Raw genomic sequence first — 24,076 nt, forward strand, 5'->3', positions numbered from 1 at the left:
TGTCACTAGTGCGTCTACAGCTATCGCCTGAGGGTCTCTTGACCTGGCGCAATACCTCTGTAGCTTTTTGTTGAGGCGGGATGCCATCATGTCCACCTGTGGCAGTTCCCACCGACTTGCAATCTGCGCAAAGACTTCTTGATGAAGTCCCCACTCTCCCGGGTGGAGGTCGTGCCTGCTGAGGAAGTCTGCTTCCCAGTTGTCCACTCCCGGAATGAACACTGCTGACAGTGCTCTTACGTGATTCTCCGCCCAGCGAAGAATTCTGGTGGCTTCCGCCATCGCCACCCTGCTCCTTGTGCCGCCTTGGCGGTTTACATGAGCCACTGCGGTGATGTTGTCTGACTGAATCAGCACCGATTGGTCGCGAAGCAGGGTCTCCGCTTGACTTAGGGCGTTGTATATGGCCCTTAGTTCCAGGATATTGATGTGAAGGCAAGTCTCCTGACTTGACCACAGACCTTGGAAATTTCTTCCCTGTGTGACTGCCCCCCACCCTCGGAGGCTTGCATTCGTGGTCACCAGGACCCAGTCCTGAATGCCGAATCTGCGGCCCTCTAGAAGGTGAGCAGTCTGCAGCCACCACAGGAGAGACACCCTGGCCCTGGGGGATAGGGTGATCAGCCGATGCATCTGTAGATGTGATCCGGACCACTTGTCCAACAGATCCCATTGAAAGGTCCTCGCATGGAACCTGCCGAAGGGAATTGCCTCGTATGATGCCACCATCTTTCCCAGGACTCGCGTGCAGTGATGCACCGACACCTGTTTTGGTTTTAAGAGGTCTCTGACCAGTGTCATGAGCTCCTGAGCCTTCTCCATCGGGAGATAAACCCTCTTCTGGTCTGTGTCCAGAATCATGCCCAGGAAGGGCAGACGAGTCGTAGGAATCAACTGCGACTTTGGAATATTTAGAATCCAGCCGTGGTGTTGTAACACTTCCCGAGAGCGTGCTACGCTGATCAGCAACTGCTCTCTGGACGTCGCCTTTATGAGGAGATCGTCCAAGTATGGGATAATTGTGACCCCTTGCTTTCGCAGGAGCACCATCATTTCCGCCATTACCTTGGTCTCTCCACGGCACCGAGAATATTTACCAAACGGCAACGTCTGGAATTGGTAATGACAATCCTGTACCACAAATCTGAGGTACGCCTGATGAGGTGGATAAATGGGGACATGAAGGTATGCATCCTTTATGTCCAGAGACACCATAAAATCCCCCCCTTCCAGGCTTGCGATGACCGCTCTGAGCGATTCCATCTTGAACTTGAACCTTTTCAGGTATATGTTCAGGGATTTTAAATTCAATATGGGTCTGACCGAACCGTCCGGTTTCGGTACCACAAACATGGTCGAATAATAACCATTTCCTTGTTGAAGGAGGGGAACCTTGACCACCACCTGCTGAAGATACAATTTGTGAATTGCAGCTAACACTATTTCCCTCTCTAAGGGGGAAGCTGGCAGGGCCGATTTGAGGTATCGGTGAGGGGGCATCTCTTCGAATTCCAGCTTGTATACCTGAGACACAATCTCTATTGCCCAGGGATCCACCTGGGAGTGAACCCACTTGTGGCTGAAATTTCGGAGACGCGCCCTCACCGGGCCTAGCTCCGCCTGTGGAGCCCCAGCGTCATGCGGTGGATTTAGCAGAAGATGGGGAGGACTTCTGTTCCTGGGAACTAGCTGTGTTGTGCAGCTTCTTTCCTCTACCCCTGCCTCTGGCAAGAAAGGACGCACCTCGGACTTTCTTGCTTTTTTGTGATCGAAAGGACTGCATTTGGTAATACGGTGCTTTCTTAGGTTGTGAGGGAACATATGGCAAAAAATTTGACTTTCCAGCAGTAGCTGTGGAGACCATTTCCGAGAGACCGTCCCCAAACAACTCCTCACCCTTGTAAGGTAAAACCTCCATGTGCCTTTTTGAGTTGGCATCGCCTGTCCATTGCCGAGTCCACAGGACCCTTCTGGCAGAAATCGACATTGCATTTATTCTAGAGCCCAGAAGGCTAATATCTCTTTGAGCATCTCTCATATATAGGACAGCGTCTTTTATATGCCCCAGGGTCATTAATATAGTATCCTTGTCCAAGGTATCAAGTTCCTCAGATAAGGTATCCGTCCATGCTGCTACAGCACTACACACCCAGGCCGACGCAATTGCCGGCCTTAGTAAGGTACCTGAATGTGTGTAAATGGACTTCAGGGTACCCTCTTGCTTTCTATCCGCAACATCTTTTAGGGTGGCCGTATCCTGTGACGGCAGGGCTACCCTCTTGGATAAGCGTGTTAGAGCTTTGTCCACCCTAGGGGAGGATTCCCAGCGTAGCCTGTCCGTTGGCGGGAAAGGATACGTCATAAGCATCCGTTTGGAAATCTGCAGTTTTTTATCTGGAGATTCCCAAGCCTTTTCACATAACTCATTTAACTCATGTGAAGGGGGAAAGGTCACCTCTTGCCTTTTTTCCCCATACATATGAACCCTCTTGTCAGGGACTGGGGTTTCCTCTGTGATGTGCAACACATCCTTCATTGCTATAATCATATAACGTATAGCTTTAGCCAATTTAGGCTGTAACTTTGCATCATCGCAATCGACACTGGAGTCCGAATCCGTGTCGATATCTGTGTCAACAATTTTGGATAGTGGGTGCTTCTGAGACCCTGACGGCCTCTGCGACATAGGATCAGGCATGGGCTGCGACCCCGACTGTCCTAAGGTTTCAGCTTTATCCAACCTTTTATGTAAGGAATTAACATTATCATTTAAAACCTTCCACATATCCATCCAATCAGGTGTCGGCGCCGTCGGCGGCGACCCCACATTCATTTGCTCCCGCTCTGCTTCCACATAGCCTTCCTCGTCAAACATGTCGACACAAGCGTACCGACACACCACACACTCAGGGAATGCTCATCTGAAGACAGTTCCCCCATAAGGCCTTTTGGAGAGACAGAGAGAGAGTATGCCAGCACACACCCCAGCGCTATATGACCCAGGAATCACACAGTAACTTAATGTTAACCCAGTAGCTGCTGTAGATTATGTTTTTGCGCCTAATTTATGTTCCCCCCCCTCTCTTTTTACCCTCCTCTACCGTGAATCTGCAGGGGAGAGCCTGGGGAGCTTCCTCTCAGCGGAGCTGTGGAGAGAAAATAGCGCTGGTGAGTGCTGAGGAAGAAGCCCCGCCCCCTCAGCGGCGGGTTTCTGTCCCGCGTTTCTGTGTAAAATTATGGCGGGGGCTCATGCATATATACAGTGCCCAACTGTATATATGCCCACTTTTGCCAAGAGGTCCTAATTGCTGCCCAGGGCGCCCCCCCCCCCCCTGCGCCCTGCACCCTACAGTGACCGGAGTGTGTGGGTGTAGTGTGGGAGCAATGGCGCACAGCTGCAGTGCTGTGCGCTACCTCATGGAAGAACGGAGTCTTCTGCCGCCGATTTCAAAGTCTTCTTGCTTCTGTCACCGGCTTCTGTCTTCCGGCTCTGCGAGGGGGATGGCGGCGCGGCTCTGGGACGGACGGCAAGGGTGAGATCCTGCGTACCAATCCCTCTGAAGCTAATGGTGTCCAGTAGCCTAAGAAGCAGGACCTAGCTTCAGAGAGTAGGGCTGCTTCTCTCCCCTCTGTCCCACGATGCAGGGAGTCTGTTGCCAGCAGAGCTCCCTGAAAATAAAAAACCTAACAAAATACTTTCTTATAGCAAGCTCAGGAGAGCTCACTGAACAGCACCCAGCTCGTCCGGGCACAGATTCAAACTGAGGTCTGGAGGAGGGGCATAGAGGGAGGAGCCAGAGCACACCAGGAACTAAATTCTTTCTTAAAGTGCCCATGGTCCTTACGGAGTCCCCAGCATCCACTAGGACGTTAGAGAAATATAGAATATGTATATGTATGTGTGTGTGTGTATATATATACATATATATGTATATATATATATATATATATATATATATATTGTGTGTGTGTATAGATATATATCAATTGTGCGCGGTGCTTATAGAGAGCCTGGTTCTGATTTGGGAATAAAGTAACATAGAGCCAGTGACTTTACACTTGGGCAGACCATACTTTGTTTGCATGCAGGGTAAATACTGTCTGCTTTGCATGTAGCCCACCCATCTCGGTCAGCTCTATTCTTACACTGTACTTTATATCTCCGTTTGGACTCCCACACCTAAGTCTCTGCACATGTTACATCTGCCTGACTGCAGGGTGGGGGGCAGCGTCCCATCTCTCCTGTTAGTACATAGCCTGACCTATTACACGTCTCTGCCTGTAGGAGCCTGGGAATGGGGGTCTGTTCCATGTTCTCTCGCTTTGGAGGGATAATCGCCCCTTTTGTTCCGGCGCTGGTGAGTATGTTGCGGTACTGTGTGCGCACATTGCTCTTCCTGGAGACATATAGAGACTATAACGTCATCATGTCTGAAATCTGCCCCTTGTCATATACTGTATATATGTGCGTGTATATGTGTCAGTGGTGAGAATGCTCATCCGGGTGTGTGACTCTCCGTCTCCCTTAGCGCTATTTCCACAGGTCTCTGCCGTTCGTTGTTATTGGCTGTTCTGGTCTGTCCGCCGGGTTACTCAGCCTTCTCTTACCGGAGACCTTGAACTGTCCACTTCCCGAGACGCTGTCGGACCTGCAGGTGTCATACCGGCGCCTGGCTGCAGCGGAGGAGGAGGAGGAGACGCTCTTTGGAGACAGAGAGGTAATGGAACCATACACTGGGGATGAGGCCTGGTGTAGCTGTTAGTATGGGAAAGGACTCCTGTGATGACGTCTGACTGATGTGGGGTTGCTAGGATACTCTGATGAAAGACTGATGTGGGGTTGCTAGGATACTCGGATGACTGGCTGATGTGGGGTTGCTAGGGTACTCTGATGAAAGACTGATGTGGGGTTGCTAGGATACTCGGATGACTGACTGATGTGGGGTTGCTAGGATACTCGGATGACTGGCTGATGTGGGGTTGCTAGGATACTCTGATGAAAGACTGATGTGGGGTTGCTAGGATACTCGGATGACTGACTGATGTGGGGTTGCTAGGATACTCGGATGACTGACTGACTGGGGGGTTGCTAGGGTACTCGGCTGACTGACGAATGTGGGGTTGCTGGGATACGCTGATGAAAGACTGATGTGGGGTTGCTAGGACACTGATGAAAGACTGACGTGGGGTTGCTAGGGTACTCTGATGAAAGACTGATGTGGGGTTGCTAGGGTACTCTGATGACTGGCTGATGTGGGGTTGCTAGGGTACTTGCATGACTGACTGATGTGGGGTTGCTAGGATACTCGCATGACTGACTGATGTGGGGTTGCTGGGATACTCGGATGACTGACTGATGTTGGGTTGCTAGGATACTCTGATGACTGATGTGGGGTTGCTAAGATACTTTGGTTACTGACTGATGTGGGGTTGCTAGGATACTCGCATGACTGACTGATGTGGGGTTGCTGGGATACTCGGATGACTGACTGATGTGGGGTTGCTAGGATACTCTGATGACTGACTGATGTGGGGTTGCTAAGATACTTTGGAATCTGACTGATGTGGGGTTGCTAGGACACTCTGATGAAAGACTGATGTGGGGTTGCTAGGATACTCTGATGAAAGACTGATGTGGGGTTGCTAGGGTACTTGCATGACTGGCTGATGTGGGGTTGCTAGGGTACTTGCATGACTGACTGATGTGGGGTTGCTGGGATACTCGGATGACTGACTGATGTGGGGTTGCAAGGATACTCTGATGACTGACTGATGTGGGGTTGCTAAGATACTTTGGTTACTGACTGATGTGGGGTTGCTAGGATACTCTGATAGACTTATGTGGGGTTGCTAGGGTACTCGGATGACTGGCTGATGTGGGGTTGCTAGGGTACTTGCATGACTGACTGATGTGGGGTTGCTAGGATACTCGCATGACTGACTGATGTGGGGTTGCTAGGATACTCGCATGACTGACTGATGTGGGGTTGCTAAGATACTTTGGAATCTGACTGATGTGGGGTTGCTAGGATACTATGATGAAAGACTGATGTGGGGTTGCTAAGATACTTTGGAATCTGACTGATGTGGGGTTGCTAGGATACTATGATGAAAGACTGATGTGGGGTTGCTAGGATACTCGGATGACTGACTGATGTGGGGTTGCTAGGATACTCGGATGACTGGCTGATGTGGGGTTGCTAGGATACTCTGATGAAAGACTGATGTGGGATTGCTAGGATACTCGGATGACTGACTGATGTGGGGTTGCTAGGATACTCTGATGACTGACTGGGGGGTTGCTAGGGTACTCGGCTGACTGACGAATGTGGGGTTGCTGGGATACGCTGATGAAAGACTGATGTGGGGTTGCTAGGACACTCTGATGAAATACTGATGTGGGGTTGCTAGGATACTCTGATGAAAGACTGACGTGGGGTTGCTAGGGTACTCTGATAGACTGATGTGAGGTTGCTAGGGTACTCGGATGACTGGCTGATGTGGGGTTGCTAGGATACTCGCATGACTGACTGACTGATGTGGGGTTGCTGGGATACTCGGATGACTGACTGATGTGGGGTTGCTAGGATACTCGCATGACTGACTGATGTGGGGTTGCTGGGATACTCGGATGACTGACTGATGTGGGGTTGCTAGGATACTCTGATGACTGACTGATGTGGGGTTGCTAAGATACTTTGGTGACTGACTGATGTGGGGTTGCTAGGATACTCTGATGACTGACTGATGTGGGGTTGCTAAGATACTTTGGTTACTGACTGATGTGGGGTTGCTAAGATACTTTGGTGACTGACTGATGTGGGGTTGCTAGGATACTCTGATGACTGACTGATGTGGGGTTGCTAGGATACTCTGATAACTTTTCAATTCTTCCGCTGTCTCCTCAGGATGAGCTCAGGACTCCTGGAGAGGCTTCCAGTGAGGAGGAGGAGGAGGAGGAGGAGGAGGAGGATCTGTTCCGTGAAGATCACAGGACACAGACCAGCTGACCTACGCTCTGATATCACAACTGGAATCAAACATGGGCTGTTCCTTCTACAGCCCCCGGCTCTGGATCACACAGATCTACTCTGAGAAGGTGAAGGAAACCTCGGAGGCGAATGATGTGGGCAGATGTTTCGTGGCTGGTGGTCCTGTAGCGCTGGGATTCTGGTCGTGGGAGAAAGGAATTTGGTGGAGGGTCTGGAACGATATATAGAGGAGACGTTACTTCCTCTCATGCTGCTTTCTCAGGTTTACACGCTCCGCCCATACGCACAAGGGAAGGCTGGGGCTACCGTCTCTATTCCAGAGGCCGCCTTGGTTCTCGCTGGAGCATCGGCTCCCTGACCTCTGCCGCTATAGGTCAGGACACAGTACTTCTTATATTGACTTATAAATAATTTTATATAGAAAGCTCTTTATATTTTATATATTCATATAAAGTGTTCAGTATATATATATTTATAAATGCCCAGGAAATACAGCGAGCCTCCTGTCTCATCTCCTCCTACCAGGTGTATGCATGGTCTTATGGTTCCTATAAAAGCTACAGACATCTAGATGGTGGAACAGCCCAATAACGTACAGGGAGGGGAGGAAACAGGGCGACACAACATCGGAGCTGGTGCTCCCACTACCTGACCCCACCCAGCCACCCACCTGTCATACATTACTGCCCGGCCTGGCCACTAAATGTCACCGGAACATGATGGAGATAGCGCTTGTATTTACGGATGAGACCTGAATCCCACTTCTAGACTTACCCTCTATATCAGTGGTCGGGGAACAGGGGTAAATTACCCCAAATGGGGTAAAAAATTAAATTCCTGGGTGTAATGGACGGTCGCGCTGCCAAGACACAGGTCCGTCCAGCACCGGCCGGCTCGCAATGTGACATGCTGACGTCACACCGCGCTCCCTCCTGCCCACCCTGCGCTGTGCTCCTTGCCGCCCTGTGCTGTGTTCCGTCACACCGCGCTCCCTCACACCCGCCCGTCCTGCGCTGTCCTCCCGCCCACGGCCCGCCAACCCACACACGGAACTTGAAGTGTTCTGTGGCTGACGGAGTTCCGCAGGATCAGACAGTGGCTCACATAATAGTGGAAAATTTCCACTGACATTACTGAGCTGAGGATATGACCATCTGTCTCCTAAAAGTCATGTGTGTCCTCCTCATCCATCTTTCTTACCGTCATTCTGGTGTTTTGGGGAGAAGGTGTTAATAACCCATTCATTGCCAAAAAATAATTGCCTAAAAATTTTATATATATATATATATATATATATATATATATATATACATACACACACACACACACACACACACACACACACACACACACACACACACACACACACACACACACACACACACACCATATAAACAGTGATAACCAGTATATATGCATATTAATATGTGATTTCCCTCCTTTCAAATCAAAGGGGTAATATTGGCGTATCTAAATATATTTTGGGGTAAAAGGTAAAAAAGTTCCCTGACCCCCTGCTCTATATACAGGGGCTGAGGGCCCAGATCAGTCTCCAGTGGGGCCACGAGCCTGCACCAGGTTGGCACTACTGCCTATTGGCACCATAGTATGGGAGCAGTGGCTAAAGCAGATCCGTCATCAGCTGAATGTGCACCAGGTAATGATTGTGATTGCCCAGGGGATTGGCTCACACATGCAGCGATTGGGCATCCTGAGTCTGCGGCAGCAGCTTTAGGCCTATGTCATTTGGTTCGAAAAATGTAAAAATATGCCCTTCACTCTCAGGTCTGCCATGTTCTGATGGTCACTGTTGGGTTCTCCAGCTTCTGCTGATGGTCACTCTCAGGTCCACCATTTTCTAATGGTCTCTCTTGGGATCTCCATCTTGTGGCGATAGTCTCTCTCAGGTCCGCCATCTTGTGGGGATAGTCACTCTTTGGTCCACCATCGTTAGCTGATGGTCACTCAGGTTCGTCCTCTTTGGTTGTTGGTCACTCTCTGGTCTGCCATCTTTAGCTGATGGTCACTCAGGTTTGTCCTCTTTGGTTGTTGGTCACTCTCTGGTCTGCCATCTTTAGTTGATGGTCACTCAGGTTCGTCCTCTTTGGTTGTTGGTCACTCTCTGGTCCACCATCTTTAGTTGATGGTCACTCAGGTTCGTCCTCTTTGGTTGTTGGTCACTCTCTGGTCCGCCATCTTTAGTTGATGGTCACTCAGGTTCGTCCTTTTTGGTTGTTGGTCACTCTCTAGTCTGCCATCTTTAGTTGATGGTCACTCTAGTTCGTCCTCTTTGTTGGTCACTGTCTAGTCTGCCATCTTGGGGTGATGGTCACTTTCTTTTCCGCTATTTTGTGATCGGGCTACACGGAAGCCCAACAGTACAGGTTAATACATTGGGCGGGATGCACTAAATGGACAATGCGGTAAACTCCTGTTTACCACATTTTCGGAATGTACTATGCCCCAGCCGCCGGTTCTGCGCCGCGGAGGGGTTCGCCAGCTTTTGCTGGTGATACTCCATAGAAGCCTATGGGCTTCTCTCGGCAGTACTGCGTGAGGGACGGATCCCTCCCAGCATGCCACATGGCCGTACCCCTGCGTATGTGCAGACTGACTCCCGGAAGTCAGGCTGCTGCTGCGCATCGTAGAGGACAGCTTTTATCGGAAGAGCTGTCCTCCGCAATGCTGATAGCATATGTAAATACACATGTGATCAGCATCGTGGCGTTGGGTGGTGCTGTCATTTAGTATATCCCGCCCACTGACACATCAGGGTTATATATAGAGATGTGTGGGTTCAGGTTTCAGAAAACCAAACTTCCTGATTGTGAGTGAATCTGAGCCCAGGCTCCGGGTTTCCCACCAGGTTCTAATCCGAAAACCAGGCAAAATATAATCTTCCCGGATCTCACGTGTAATAGATTTTATAAAAGCCCCTCCCTCGTGGTTCAGGCGTCATTTTACACAGAATGCTGGAGGGAGAGGGTGTGGGCTCTGCTGTGACTCTGAGTAAGGGCTGTGGGCTTCTGTGTCACTCATTGTCATCACCAGTGAGCTAGGGCTGTAGGCTGAAGCACTGTCTGTGACTGAGTCAGACTGTCAGTGTCAGTCACGGGCTGTGGACTGCAGTGTGACTGTGTCAGTGTTAGGAAAATTATCATTATATTCTAAAGAATAAAACACGTGGTCAGGTCAGGTTTAGGAACTGTGTTATACATTAACATTCAGTAGGTGCCACAGTTAATAGCGCTGTGAGTTGATATGGATCAGTTAATAGAAGAGCAGGAGCAGCAACTCAACACTAGTGCTGCAGCTGCTGCCTGGAAAAAAACAAAACCTTTTCCCAGAGACCTACTGGTGATGAGGATGAGTCCACTTAATGCATCAGAGTGACACAACATTTTGACATCTGATCAGGCCTAAAAGAATTGGCCACAATTATTGACGACTCCTTTACCTGCCTTCCACTACATACTCCATTTCCCTGTAATGTCCTCAGGCCTCTGACCTAGTTCTTGATGATTGAAAATGTTCTTGGCGTCTATGGGGTTGTATAGTGTATTGCACTGCCCTCAAGTCTGTCACTGCTGTGCTGCGGTGTTTCCTCAGTTTGCTGTAGTCTTAAAGTAACTGCCATAGGTTTGTGCCGCTACTCGGTTGCTTAGTTTAGCCAGCTCGCTGCAGCCTTTGCTGTATATTGGTGAACAATATTGTGAGGTGGTCAAAATTGTCTGGAAATGGCTGTTATTGAGGTTATAATACTGTAGGAACAAAACTGTCCCAAACGCTATTTCTGTCCATTTAACGAAAAAATATATATTTTAATACAGATCCAAAACAGGTGAGGGTGGTCTTGGCTAAATCAAACTCAATGATGAAGAGGTCGGCGTACACCTGTATATAGGATCCTGTTCAGGTTGGATGGCTCGTCTTGCTCAAAAGCAGTTAATGCGATCAAATAGTTGCCACCCAGAATTATGAAAAAACGTCCACTGCAGAAATTGCGAACGCTTCACGATGTGATCGCATAACCAAACACAAATACCGTAACATCGAAGAGTTTTTCCTTCTGCGCCAGGCAAGGTCGTCCACAATTCTGCATAGCAAAGAGGCTGGAAGTGGTCATCACTGTCATCAGAGACCCGCCCGAAAAATGCATTGCCACGCCTGCGTCTTTAAACTCACCCTCAAAACGCCATGTTTCCTCCCCTAAACGCTGGCTTCCTGTCAATCAAAATGTGATTGCATTGAAATACAATGCGTTTGCAGAAATAATCGCTATTCACCCTCGCTGTACGCACAGATGGGATCAGAAATGGAGCAGTAAAGTGATGGGCGTTCTTGGGCGGTGACTGGGAGGTGGCCTGTGGTGAACCAGAGCCTGTAATGTGGGCGAGGGTCGCTGGAGTGTTCTCAGAGGCTCAGAAGGAGACCATAGGGAGGAGCAAGTGCTGATGGGGGAGTGCCGAGACTCAGTGGCAGCGTTACAGCGGGCGCTAAATGTGGGTGTCTCAGAGCTGGCACGTTCAGGCTGGAGCTACTGATGCATTTGCATATTATTACCCCCGCCACTCCGGCTGCAGATGCAGCAGCGACCCCTCTGACTCAGGCCCACAATCTCTGATCTGTCTGTAGCTGGGTACACACCGATACAATCGTCTGGCTGTTCTTTCCATTCCCGACCCATCCGTGCGATGTCTCAGGAGCGTGTGCATCTTCCATCGTGTTTTATCAGAAGAAAACTGGTCGAATAAAAAATCTGGTTTTATGTGCAGTTTACTGTCCATCAGACATGATGGCGCGGTACCGGACAAAAAGCGAAGTGTGTGCGCACTTTCCTCCGTTCTGTCCTCATTCACAGCCTCAGATTGCAGCACGCTACGTATTGCCTCGCTGACACTGCCCGTGTGGCAATAGCTCGGGGTATGTGTGTTTTGTACACCACTAGTGGATGCTGTAGCAGCGCATGAGACAGCGCCATACGTCCTGCCATGTAATATCACGGACATTTACACCGCCATGATTGTGAGAAAAGTACAAACTCTCAGCCACCCCAAATTATCCGGGGTGCATTGTCTAAGTCGCACCAAGCTTCCTGCGCCATATAGACTAAGACGCTAGGAAATTACTATATCGTCAATATGTACCCTCTGCATCCTGGTGTGGGCAACTTCATAGGGTCACACATGTCACTGTGGGGAGATGTATCAAGTCTTGGAGAGGCATAAATTGGGTAAGCTGCCCAAAGTAACCACTCTGCATCCAACTGCCATTTATCTAGCACAGTCTATGAAATAACCGAAGCTGTGACCGGGAGACAGACAGACCAAAGCTGTGACCGGGAGACAGACAGACAGAAGCTGTGACCGGGAGACAGACAGACAGAAGCTGTGACCGGGAGACAGACAGACCAAAGCTGTGACCGGGAGACAGACAGACCGAAGCTGTGACCGGGAGACAGACAGACAGAAGCTGTGACCGGGAGACAGACAGACCGAAGCTGTGACCGGGACACAGGCAGACAGACCGAAGCTGTGACCGGGACACAGGCAGACAGACCGAAGCTGTGACCGGGACACAGACAGACAGACCGAAGCTGTGACCGGGACACAGACAGATAGACCGAAGCTGTGACCGGGAGACAGACAGACAGACAAACCGAAGCTGTGACCGGGAGACAGACAGACGGAAGCTGTGACCGGGAGACAGACAGACAGAAGCTGTGACCGGGAGACAGACAGACCAAAGCTGTGACCGGGAGACAGACAGACCGAAGCTGTGACCGGGAGACAGACAGACAGAAGCTGTGACCGGGAGACAGACAGACCAAAGCTGTGACCGGGAGACAGACAGACCGAAGCTGTGACCGGGAGACAGACAGACAGAAGCTGTGACCGGGAGACAGACAGACAGACAAACTGAATCTGTGACCGGGAGACAGACAGACCGAAGCTGTGATCTGGAGACAGACAGACCGAAGCTGTGACCGGGACACAGGCAGACAGACCGAAGCTGTGACCGGGACACAGACAGACAGACCGAAGCTGTGACCGGGACACAGACAGACCGAAGCTGTGACCGGGAGACAGACAGACAGACAAACCGAAGCTGTGACCGGGAGACAGACAGACGGAAGCTGTGACCGGGAGACAGACAGACAGAAGCTGTGACCGGGAGACAGACAGACCAAAGCTGTGACCGGGAGACAGACAGACCGAAGCTGTGACCGGGAGACAGACAGACAGAAGCTGTGACCGGGAGACAGACAGACCAAAGCTGTGACCGGGAGACAGACAGACCGAAGCTGTGACCGGGAGACAGACAGACAGAAGCTGTGACCGGGAGACAGACAGACAGAAGCTGTGACCGGGAGACAGACAGACCGAAGCTGTGATCTGGAGACAGACAGACCGAAGCTGTGACCGGGACACAGACAGACAGACCGAAGCTGTGACCGGGACACAGACAGATAGACCGAAGCTGTGACCGGGAGACAGACAGACAGACAAACTGAATCTGTGACCGGGAGACAGACAGACAGAAGCTGTGACCGGGAGACAGACAGACCGAAGCTGTGATCTGGAGACAGACAGACCGAAGCTGTGACCGGGACACAGGCAGACAGACCGAAGCTGTGACCGGGACACAGACAGACAGACCGAAGCTGTGACCGGGACACAGACAGACAGACCGAAGCTGTGACCGGGAGACAGACAGACAGACAAACAGAAGCTGTGACCGGGAGACAGACAGACAGACAAACCGAAGCTGTGACCGGGAGACAGACAGACGGAAGCTGTGACCGGGAGACAGACAGACGGAAGCTGTGACCGGGAGACAGACAGACGGAAGCTGTGACCAGGAGACAGACAGACAGACGGAAGCTGTGACCGGGAGACAGACAGACGGAAGCTGTGACCGGGAGACAGACAGACGGAAGCTGTGACCGGGAGACAGACAGACGGAAGCTGTGACCGGGAGACAGACAGACAGAAGCTGTGACCGGGACACAGACAGACAGACGGAAGCTGTGACAGGGACACAGACAGACAGACGGAAGCTGTGACAGGGACACAGACAGATAGACCGAAGCTGTGACCGGGAGACAGACAAACCGAAGCTGTGACCGGGAGACAGAGAGACAGACAAACCGAAGCTGTGACCGGGAGACACACAGACAGACGGAAGCTGTGACCAGGAGAAAGACAGACAGACGGAAGCTGTGACCAGGAGACAGACAGACGGAAGCTGTGACCGGGAGACAGACAGACGGAAGCTGTGACCGGGAGACAGACAGACGGAAGCTGTGACCGGGAGACAGACAGACGGAAGCTGTGACCGGGAGACAGACAGACGGAAGCTGTGACCGGGAGACAGACAGATGGAAGCTGTGACCGGGAGACAGACAGACAGACGGAAGCTGTGACCGGGAGACAGACAGACAGGCGGAAGCTGTGACCGGGACACAGACAGACAGGCGGAAGCTGTGACCGGGACACAGACCGAAGCTGTGACCGGGACACAGACAGACAGACCGAAGCTGTGACCGGGACACAGACAGACAGACCGAAGCTGTGACCGGGACACAGACAGACCGAAGCTGTGACCGGGAGACAGACAGACCGAAGCTGTGACCGGGAGACAGACAGACAGACAAACCGAAGCTGTGACCGGGAGACAGACAGACAGACAAACCGAAGCTGTGACCGGGAGACAGACAGACGGAAGCTGTGACCGGGAGACAGACAGACAGACGGAAGCTGTGACCGGGAGACAGACAGACAGACGGAAGCTGTGACCGGGAGACACACAGACAGACAGAAGCTGTGACCGGGAGACAGACAGACAGAAGCTGTGGCCGGGAGACAGACAGATGGAAGCTGTGACCGGGACACAGACAGACAGACAGACGGAAGCTGTGACCGGGAGACAGACAGACAGACGGAAGCTGTGACCGGGAGACAGACAGACAGACGGAAGCTGTTACCGGGAGACAGACAGACAGACGGAAGCTGTGATCTGGAGACAGACAGACCGAAGCTGTGACCGGGACACGGGCAGACAGACGGAAGCTGTGACCGGGACACAGACAGACAGACAGATGGAAGCTGTGACCGGGACACAGACAGACAGACGGAAGCTGTGACCGGGAGACAGACAGACAGACGGAAGCTGTGACCGGGAGACAGACAGACAGACGGAAGCTGTGACCGGGAGACAGACAGACAGACGGAAGCTGTTACCGGGAGACAGACAGACAGACGGAAGCTGTGATCTGGAGACAGACAGACCGAAGCTGTGACCGGGACACGGGCAGACAGACGGAAGCTGTGACCGGGAGACAGACAAACCGAAGCTGTGACCGGGAGACAGAGAGACAGACAAACCGAAGCTGTGACCGGGAGACAGACAGACGGAAGCTGTGACCGGGAGACAGACAGACAGACGGAAGCTGTGACCGGGAGACAGACAGACGGAAGCTGTGACCAGGAGAAAGACAGACAGACGGAAGCTGTGACCGGGAGACAGACAGACAGACAAACCGAAGCTGTGACCGGGAGACAGACAGACAGACAAACCGAAGCTGTGACCGGGAGACAGACAGACGGAAGCTGTGACCGGGAGACAGACAAACATACGGAAGCTGTGACCGGGAGACAGACAGACGGAAGCTGTGACCGGGACACAGACAGACAGACAGACGGAAACTGTGACCGGGACACAGACAGACGGAAGCTGTGACCGGGAGACAGACAGACAGACGGAAGCTGTGACAGGGACACAGACAGACAGACGGAAGCTGTGACAGGGACACAGACAGACAGACGGAAGCTGTGACAGGGACACAGACAGACAGACGGAAGCTGTGACCGGGAGACAGACAGACGGAAGCTGTGACCGGGAGACAGACGGAAGCTGTGACCGGGAGACACACAGACAGACAGACAAGCTGTGACCGGGAGACAGACAGAAACTGTGACCGGGAGACAGACAGACGGAAGCTGTGACCGGGAGACAGACAGACAGACGGAAGCTGTGACCGGGAGACAGACAGACGGAAGCTGTGACCGGGAGACAGACAGACGGAAGCTGTGACCGGGAGACAGACAGACGGAAGCTGTGACCGGGAGACAGACAGACGGAAGCTGTGACCGGGAGACAGACAGACAGACGGAAGCTGTGACCGGGAGACAGACAGACAGACGGAAGCTGTGACCGGGAGACAGACACAGACAGACGGAAGCTGTGACCGGGAGACAGACACAGACAGACAGAAGCTGTGACCGGGAGACAGACACAGACAGACAGAAGCTGTGACCGGGAGACAGACACAGACAGACAGAAGCTGTGACCGGGAGACAGACACAGACAGACAGAAGCTGTGACCGGGAGACAGACACAGACAGACAGAAGCTGTGACCGGGAGACAGACAGACAGACAGAAGCTGTGACCGGGAGACAGACACAGACAGACAGAAGCTGTGACCGGGAGACAGACACAGACAGACAGAAGCTGTGACTGGGAGACAGACACAGACAGACAGAAGCTGTGACTGGGAGACAGACACAGACAGACAGAAGCTGTGACTGGGAGACAGACACAGACAGACAGAAGCTGTGACTGGGAGACAGACACAGACAGACAGAAGCTGTGACCGGGAGACAGACACAGACAGACAGAAGCTGTGACCGGGAGACAGACACAGACAGACAGAAGCTGTGACTGGGAGACAGACAGACAGAAGCTGTGACTGGGAGACAGACAGACAGAAGCTGTGACTGGGAGACAGACAGACAGAAGCTGTGACTGGGAGACAGACAGACAGAAGCTGTGACTGGGAGACAGACAGACAGAAGCTGTGACTGGGAGACAGACAGACAGAAGCTGTGACTGGGAGACAGACAGACAGAAGCTGTGACTGGGAGACAGACAGACAGAAGCTGTGACTGGGAGACAGACAGACAGAAGCTGTGACTGGGAGACAGACAGACAAGCTGTGACTGGGAGACAGACACAGACAGACAGAAGCTGTGACTGGGAGACAGACACAGACAGACAGAAGCTGTGACCGGGAGACAGACACAGACAGACAGAAGCTGTGACCGGGAGACAGACACAGACAGACAGAAGCTGTGACCGGGAGACAGACAGACAGACAGAAGCTGTGACCGGGAGACAGACAGAAGCTGTGACCGGGAGACAGACAGAAGCTGTGACCGGGAGACAGACACAGACAGACAGAAGCTGTGACCGGGAGACAGACACAGACAGACAGAAGCTGTGACCGGGAGACAGACACAGACAGACAGAAGCTGTGACCGGGAGACAGACAGACAGACAGAAGCTGTGACCGGGAGACAGACACAGACAGACAGAAGCTGTGACCGGGAGACAGACACAGACAGACAGAAGCTGTGACCGGGAGACAGACACAGACAGACAGAAGCTGTGACCGGGAGACAGACACAGACAGACAGAAGCTGTGACCAGGAGACAGACACAGACAGACAGAAGCTGTGACCGGGAGACAGACACAGACAGACAGAAGCTGTGACCGGGAGACAGACACAGACAGACAGAAGCTGTGACCGGGAGACAGACAGACAGAAGCTGTGACCGGGAGACAGACAGACAGAAGCTGTGACCGGGAGACAGACAGACAGAAGCTGTGACCGGGAGACAGACAGACAGACAGAAGCTGTGACCGGGAGACAGACAGACAGAAGCTGTGACCGGGAGACAGACACAGACAGACAGAAGCTGTGACCGGGAGACAGACACAGACAGACAGAAGCTGTGACCGGGAGACAGACACAGACAGACAGAAGCTGTGACCGGGAGACAGACAGACAGACAGAAGCTGTGATCGGGAGACAGACAGAAGCTGTGACCGGGAGACAGACAGAAGCTGTGACCGGGAGACAGACAGACAGACAGAAGCTGTGACCGGGAGACAGACACAGACAGACAGAAGCTGTGACCGGGAGACAGACACAGACAGACAGAAGCTGTGACCGGGAGACAGACACAGACAGACAGAAGCTGTGACCGGGAGACAGACACAGACAGACAGAAGCTGTGACCGGGAGACAGACACAGACAGACAGAAGCTGTGACCGGGAGACAGACACAGACAGACAGAAGCTGTGACCGGGAGACAGACAGACAGACAGAAGCTGTGACCGGGAGACAGACAGACAGACAGAAGCTGTGACCGGGAGACAGACACAGACAGACAGAAGCTGTGACCGGGAGACAGACACAGACAGACAGAAGCTGTGACCGGGAGACAGACACAGACAGACAGAAGCTGTGACCGGGAGACAGACACAGACAGACAGAAGCTGTGACCGGGAGACAGACACAGACAGACAGAAGCTGTGACCGGGAGACAGACACAGACAGACAGAAGCTGTGACTGGGAGACAGACAGACAAGCTGTGACTGGGAGACAGACACAGACAGACAGAAGCTGTGACCGGGAGACAGACACAGACAGACAGAAGCTGTGACCGGGAGACAGACAGACAGACAGAAGCTGTGACCAGGAGACAGACACAGACAGACAGAAGCTGTGACCGGGAGACAGACACAGACAGACAGAAGCTGTGACCGGGAGACAGACACAGACAGACAGAAGCTGTGACCGGGAGACAGACAGACAGAAGCTGTGACCGGGAGACAGACAGACAGAAGCTGTGACCGGGAGACAGACAGACAGAAGCTGTGACCGGGAGACAGACAGACAGACAGAAGCTGTGACCGGGAGACAGACAGACAGAAGCTGTGACCGGGAGACAGACACAGACAGACAGAAGCTGTGACCGGGAGACAGACACAGACAGACAGAAGCTGTGACCGGGAGACAGACAGACAGACAGAAGCTGTGATCGGGAGACAGACAGAAGCTGTGACCGGGAGACAGACAGAAGCTGTGACCGGGAGACAGACAGACAGACAGAAGCTGTGACCGGGAGACAGACACAGACAGACAGAAGCTGTGACCGGGAGACAGACACAGACAGACAGAAGCTGTGACCGGGAGACAGACACAGACAGACAGAAGCTGTGACCGGGAGACAGACACAGACAGACAGAAGCTGTGACCGGGAGACAGACACAGACAGACAGAAGCTGTGACCGGGAGACAGACACAGACAGACAGAAGCTGTGACCGGGAGACAGACAGACAGACAGAAGCTGTGACCGGGAGACAGACAGACAGACAGAAGCTGTGACCGGGAGACAGACACAGACAGACAGAAGCTGTGACCGGGAGACAGACACAGACAGACAGAAGCTGTGACCGGGAGACAGACACAGACAGACAGAAGCTGTGACCGGGAGACAGACACAGACAGACAGAAGCTGTGACCGGGAGACAGACACAGACAGACAGAAGCTGTGACCGGGAGACAGACACAGACAGACAGAAGCTGTGACTGGGAGACAGACAGACAAGCTGTGACTGGGAGACAGACACAGACAGACAGAAGCTGTGACCGGGAGACAGACACAGACAGACAGAAGCTGTGACCGGGAGACAGACAGACAGACAGAAGCTGTGACCGGGAGACAGACACAGACAGACAGAAGCTGTGACCGGGAGACAGACACAGACAGACAGAAGCTGTGACCGGGAGACAGACACAGACAGACAGAAGCTGTGACCGGGAGACAGACACAGACAGACAGAAGCTGTGACCGGGAGACAGACACAGACAGACAGAAGCTGTGACCGGGAGACAGACAGACAGAAGCTGTGACCGGGAGACAGACAGACAGAAGCTGTGACCGGGAGACAGACAGACAGAAGCTGTGACCGGGAGACAGACACAGACAGACAGAAGCTGTGACCGGGAGACAGACACAGACAGACAGAAGCTGTGACCGGGAGACAGACACAGACAGACAGAAGCTGTGACCGGGAGACAGACACAGACAGACAGAAGCTGTGACCGGGAGACAGACACAGACAGACAGAAGCTGTGACCGGGAGACAGACACAGACAGACAGAAGCTGTGACCGGGAGACAGACACAGACAGACAGAAGCTGTGACCGGGAGACAGACACAGACAGACAGAAGCTGTGACCGGGAGACAGACAGACAGAAGCTGTGACCGGGAGACAGACACAGACAGACAGAAGCTGTGACCGGGAGACAGACACAGACAGACAGAAGCTGTGACCGGGAGACAGACACAGACAGACAGAAGCTGTGACCGGGAGACAGACACAGACAGACAGAAGCTGTGACCGGGAGACAGACACAGACAGACAGAAGCTGTGACCGGGAGACAGACACAGACAGACAGAAGCTGTGACCGGGAGACAGACACAGACAGACAGAAGCTGTGACCGGGAGACAGACACAGACAGACAGAAGCTGTGACCGGGAGACAGACACAGACAGACAGAAGCTGTGACCGGGAGACAGACAGACAGAAGCTGTGACCGGGAGACAGACACAGACAGACAGAAGCTGTGACCGGGAGACAGACACAGACAGACAGAAGCTGTGACCGGGAGACAGACACAGACAGACAGAAGCTGTGACCGGGAGACAGACACAGACAGACAGAAGCTGTGACCGGGAGACAGACACAGACAGACAGAAGCTGTGACCGGGAGACAGACACAGACAGAAGCTGTGACCGGGAGACAGACACAGACAGAAGCTGTGACCGGGAGACAGACACAGACAGAAGCTGTGACCGGGAGACAGACAGACAGAAGCTGTGACCGGGAGACAGACAGACAGAAGCTGTGACCGGGAGACAGACAGACAGAAGCTGTGACCGGGAGACAGACAGACAGAAGCTGTGACCGGGAGACAGACAGACAGAAGCTGTGACCGGGAGACAGACAGACAGACAGAAGCTGTGACTGGGAGACAGACACAGACAGACAGACAGAAGCTGTGACCGGGAGACAGACAGACAGACAGAAGCTGTGACCGGGAGACAGACAGAAGCTGTGACCGGGAGACAGACAGAAGCTGTGACCGGGAGACAGACAGAAGCTGTGACCGGGAGACAGACAGACAGACAGAAGCTGTGACCGGGAGACAGACAGACAGACAGAAGCTGTGACTGGGAGACAGACAGACAGAAGCTGTGACCGGGAGACAGACAGACAGAAGCTGTGACCGGGAGACAGACAGACAGAAGCTGTGACCGGGAGACAGACAGACAGACAGAAGCTGTGACCGGGAGACAGACAGACAGACAGAAGCTGTGACCGGGAGACAGACAGAAGCTGTGACCGGGAGACAGACAGAAGCTGTGACCGGGAGACAGACAGACAGACAGAAGCTGTGACTGGGAGACAGACAGACAGACAGAAGCTGTGACTGGGAGACAGACAGACAGATGCTGTGACCGGGAGACAGACAGACAGATGCTGTGACCGGGAGACAGACAGACAGAAGCTGTGACCGGGAGACAGACAGACAGAAGCTGTGACCGGGAGACAGATAGACAGAAGCTGTGACCGGGAGACAGACAGACAGACAGAAGCTGTGACCGGGAGACAGACAGACAGAAGCTGTGACCGGGAGACAGACAGACAGACAGAAGCTGTGACTGGGAGACAGACACAGACAGACAGACAGAAGCTGTGACCGGGAGACAGACAGACAGACAGAAGCTGTGACCGGGAGACAGACAGAAGCTGTGACCGGGAGACAGACAGAAGCTGTGACCGGGAGACAGACAGACAGACAGAAGCTGTGACCGGGAGACAGACAGACAGACAGAAGCTGTGACTGGGAGACAGACAGACAGAAGCTGTGACCGGGAGACAGACAGACAGAAGCTGTGACCGGGAGACAGACAGACAGAAGCTGTGACCGGGAGACAGACAGACAGACAGAAGCTGTGACCGGGAGACAGACAGACAGACAGAAGCTGTGACCGGGAGACAGACAGAAGCTGTGACCGGGAGACAGACAGAAGCTGTGACCGGGAGACAGACAGACAGACAGAAGCTGTGACTGGGAGACAGACAGACAGACAGAAGCTGTGACTGGGAGACAGACAGACAGATGCTGTGACCGGGAGACAGACAGACAGATGCTGTGACCGGGAGACAGACAGACAGATGCTGTGACCGGGAGACAGACAGACAGAAGCTGTGACCGGGAGACAGACAGACAGAAGCTGTGACCGGGAGACAGATAGACAGAAGCTGTGACCGGGAGACAGACAGACAGACAGAAGCTGTGACCGGGAGACAGACAGACAGAAGCTGTGACCGGGAGACAGACAGACAGACAGAAGCTGTGACCGGGAGACAGACAGACAGAAGCTGTGACCGGGAGACAGACAGACAGAAGCTGTGACCGGGAGACAGACAGACAGAAGCTGTGACCGGCAGACAGACAGAAGCTGTGACCGGGAGACAGACAGATAGAAGCTGTGACCGGGAGACAGACAGACAGACAGAAGCTGTGACCGGGAGACAGACACAGACAGACAGAAGCTGTGACTGGGAGACAGACAGACAGACAGAAGCTGTGACCGGGAGACAGACAGACAGACAGAAGCTGTGACCGGGAGACAGACAGACAGACAGAAGCTGTGACCGGGAGACAGACAGACAGAAGCTGTGACCGGGAGACAGACAGACAGAAGCTGTGACCGGGAGACAGACAGACAGAAGCTGTGACCGGGAGACAGACAGACAGAAGCTGTGACCGGGAGACAGACAGACAGAAGCTGTGACCGGGAGACAGACAGACGCTGTGACTGGGAGACAGACAGACAGACGCTGTGACTGGGAGACAGACAGACAGAAGCTGTGACCGGGAGACAGACAGACAGAAGCTGTGACCGGGAGACAGACAGACAGACAGAAGCTGTGACCGGGAGACAGACAGACAGACAGAAGCTGTGACCGGGAGACAGACAGACAGACAGAAGCTGTGACCGGGAGACAGACAGACAGACAGAAGCTGTGACCGGGAGACAGACAGACAGACAGAAGCTGTGACCGGGAGACAGACAGACAGACAGAAGCTGTGACCGGGAGACAGACAGACAGAAGCTGTGACCGGGAGACAGACAGACAGACAGAAGCTGTGACTGGGAGACAGACACAGACAGACAGACAGAAGCTGTGACCGGGAGACAGACAGACAGACAGAAGCTGTGACCGGGAGACAGACAGACAGACAGAAGCTGTGACCGGGAGACAGACAGAAGCTGTGACCGGGAGACAGACAGAAGCTGTGACCGGGAGACAGACAGACAGACAGAAGCTGTGACCGGGAGACAGACAGACAGACAGAAGCTGTGACCGGGAGACAGACAGACAGAAGCTGTGACTGGGAGACAGACAGACAGACAGAAGCTGTGACTGGGAGACAGACAGACAGACAGAAGCTGTGACTGGGAGACAGACAGACAGACAGAAGCTGTGACCGGGAGACAGACAGACAGAAGCTGTGACCGGGAGACAGACAGACAGAAGCTGTGACCGGGAGACAGACAGACAGAAGCTGTGACCGGGAGACAGACAGACAGAAGCTGTGACCGGGAGACAGACAGACAGAAGCTGTGACTGGGAGACAGACAGACAGACAGAAGCTGTGACTGGGAGACAGACACAGACAGACAGACAGAAGCTGTGACCGGGAGACAGACAGACAGAAGCTGTGACCGGGAGACAGACAGACAGAAGCTGTGACCGGGAGACAGACAGACAGAAGCTGTGACCGGGAGACAGACAGAAGCTGTGACCGGGAGACAGACAGAAGCTGTGACCGGGAGACAGACAGACAGACAGAAGCTGTGACCGGGAGACAGACAGACAGACAGAAGCTGTGACCGGGAGACAGACAGACAGAAGCTGTGACTGGGAGACAGACAGACAGACAGATGCTGTGACTGGGAGACAGACAGACAGACAGAAGCTGTGACTGGGAGACAGACAGACAGACAGAAGCTGTGACTGGGAGACAGACAGACAGAAGCTGTGACCGGGAGACAGACAGACAGAAGCTGTGACCGGGAGACAGACAGACAGAAGCTGTGACCGGGAGACAGACAGACAGACAGAAGCTGTGACCGGGAGACAGA

The 24,076-nt window shown here is 53.1% G+C and overlaps 1 protein-coding gene across 2 annotated transcripts in view; it reads left to right on the top strand.

Moving 5' to 3' along the window:
• Positions 1-7,486, top strand: part of SLC22A15 (solute carrier family 22 member 15) — a 43,196-nt gene extending 35,710 nt beyond the window's left edge. For both annotated transcript variants that reach the window (XM_063956897.1, XM_063956898.1), the window contains 3 exons: positions 4,286-4,358; positions 4,530-4,718; positions 6,909-7,486. In XM_063956897.1, coding sequence (XP_063812967.1) covers positions 4,286-4,358; positions 4,530-4,718; positions 6,909-7,010 — 364 coding nt within the window. In that variant the 3' untranslated portion in view covers positions 7,011-7,486. The remainder of the gene's footprint in view (positions 1-4,285; positions 4,359-4,529; positions 4,719-6,908) is intronic.
• The last annotated feature ends 16,590 nt before the right edge of the window (positions 7,487-24,076 follow it).

This window comes from Pseudophryne corroboree, chromosome 2 (assembly GCF_028390025.1).
Source record: "Pseudophryne corroboree isolate aPseCor3 chromosome 2, aPseCor3.hap2, whole genome shotgun sequence".
Lineage (NCBI taxonomy): Eukaryota > Metazoa > Chordata > Amphibia > Anura > Myobatrachidae > Pseudophryne > Pseudophryne corroboree.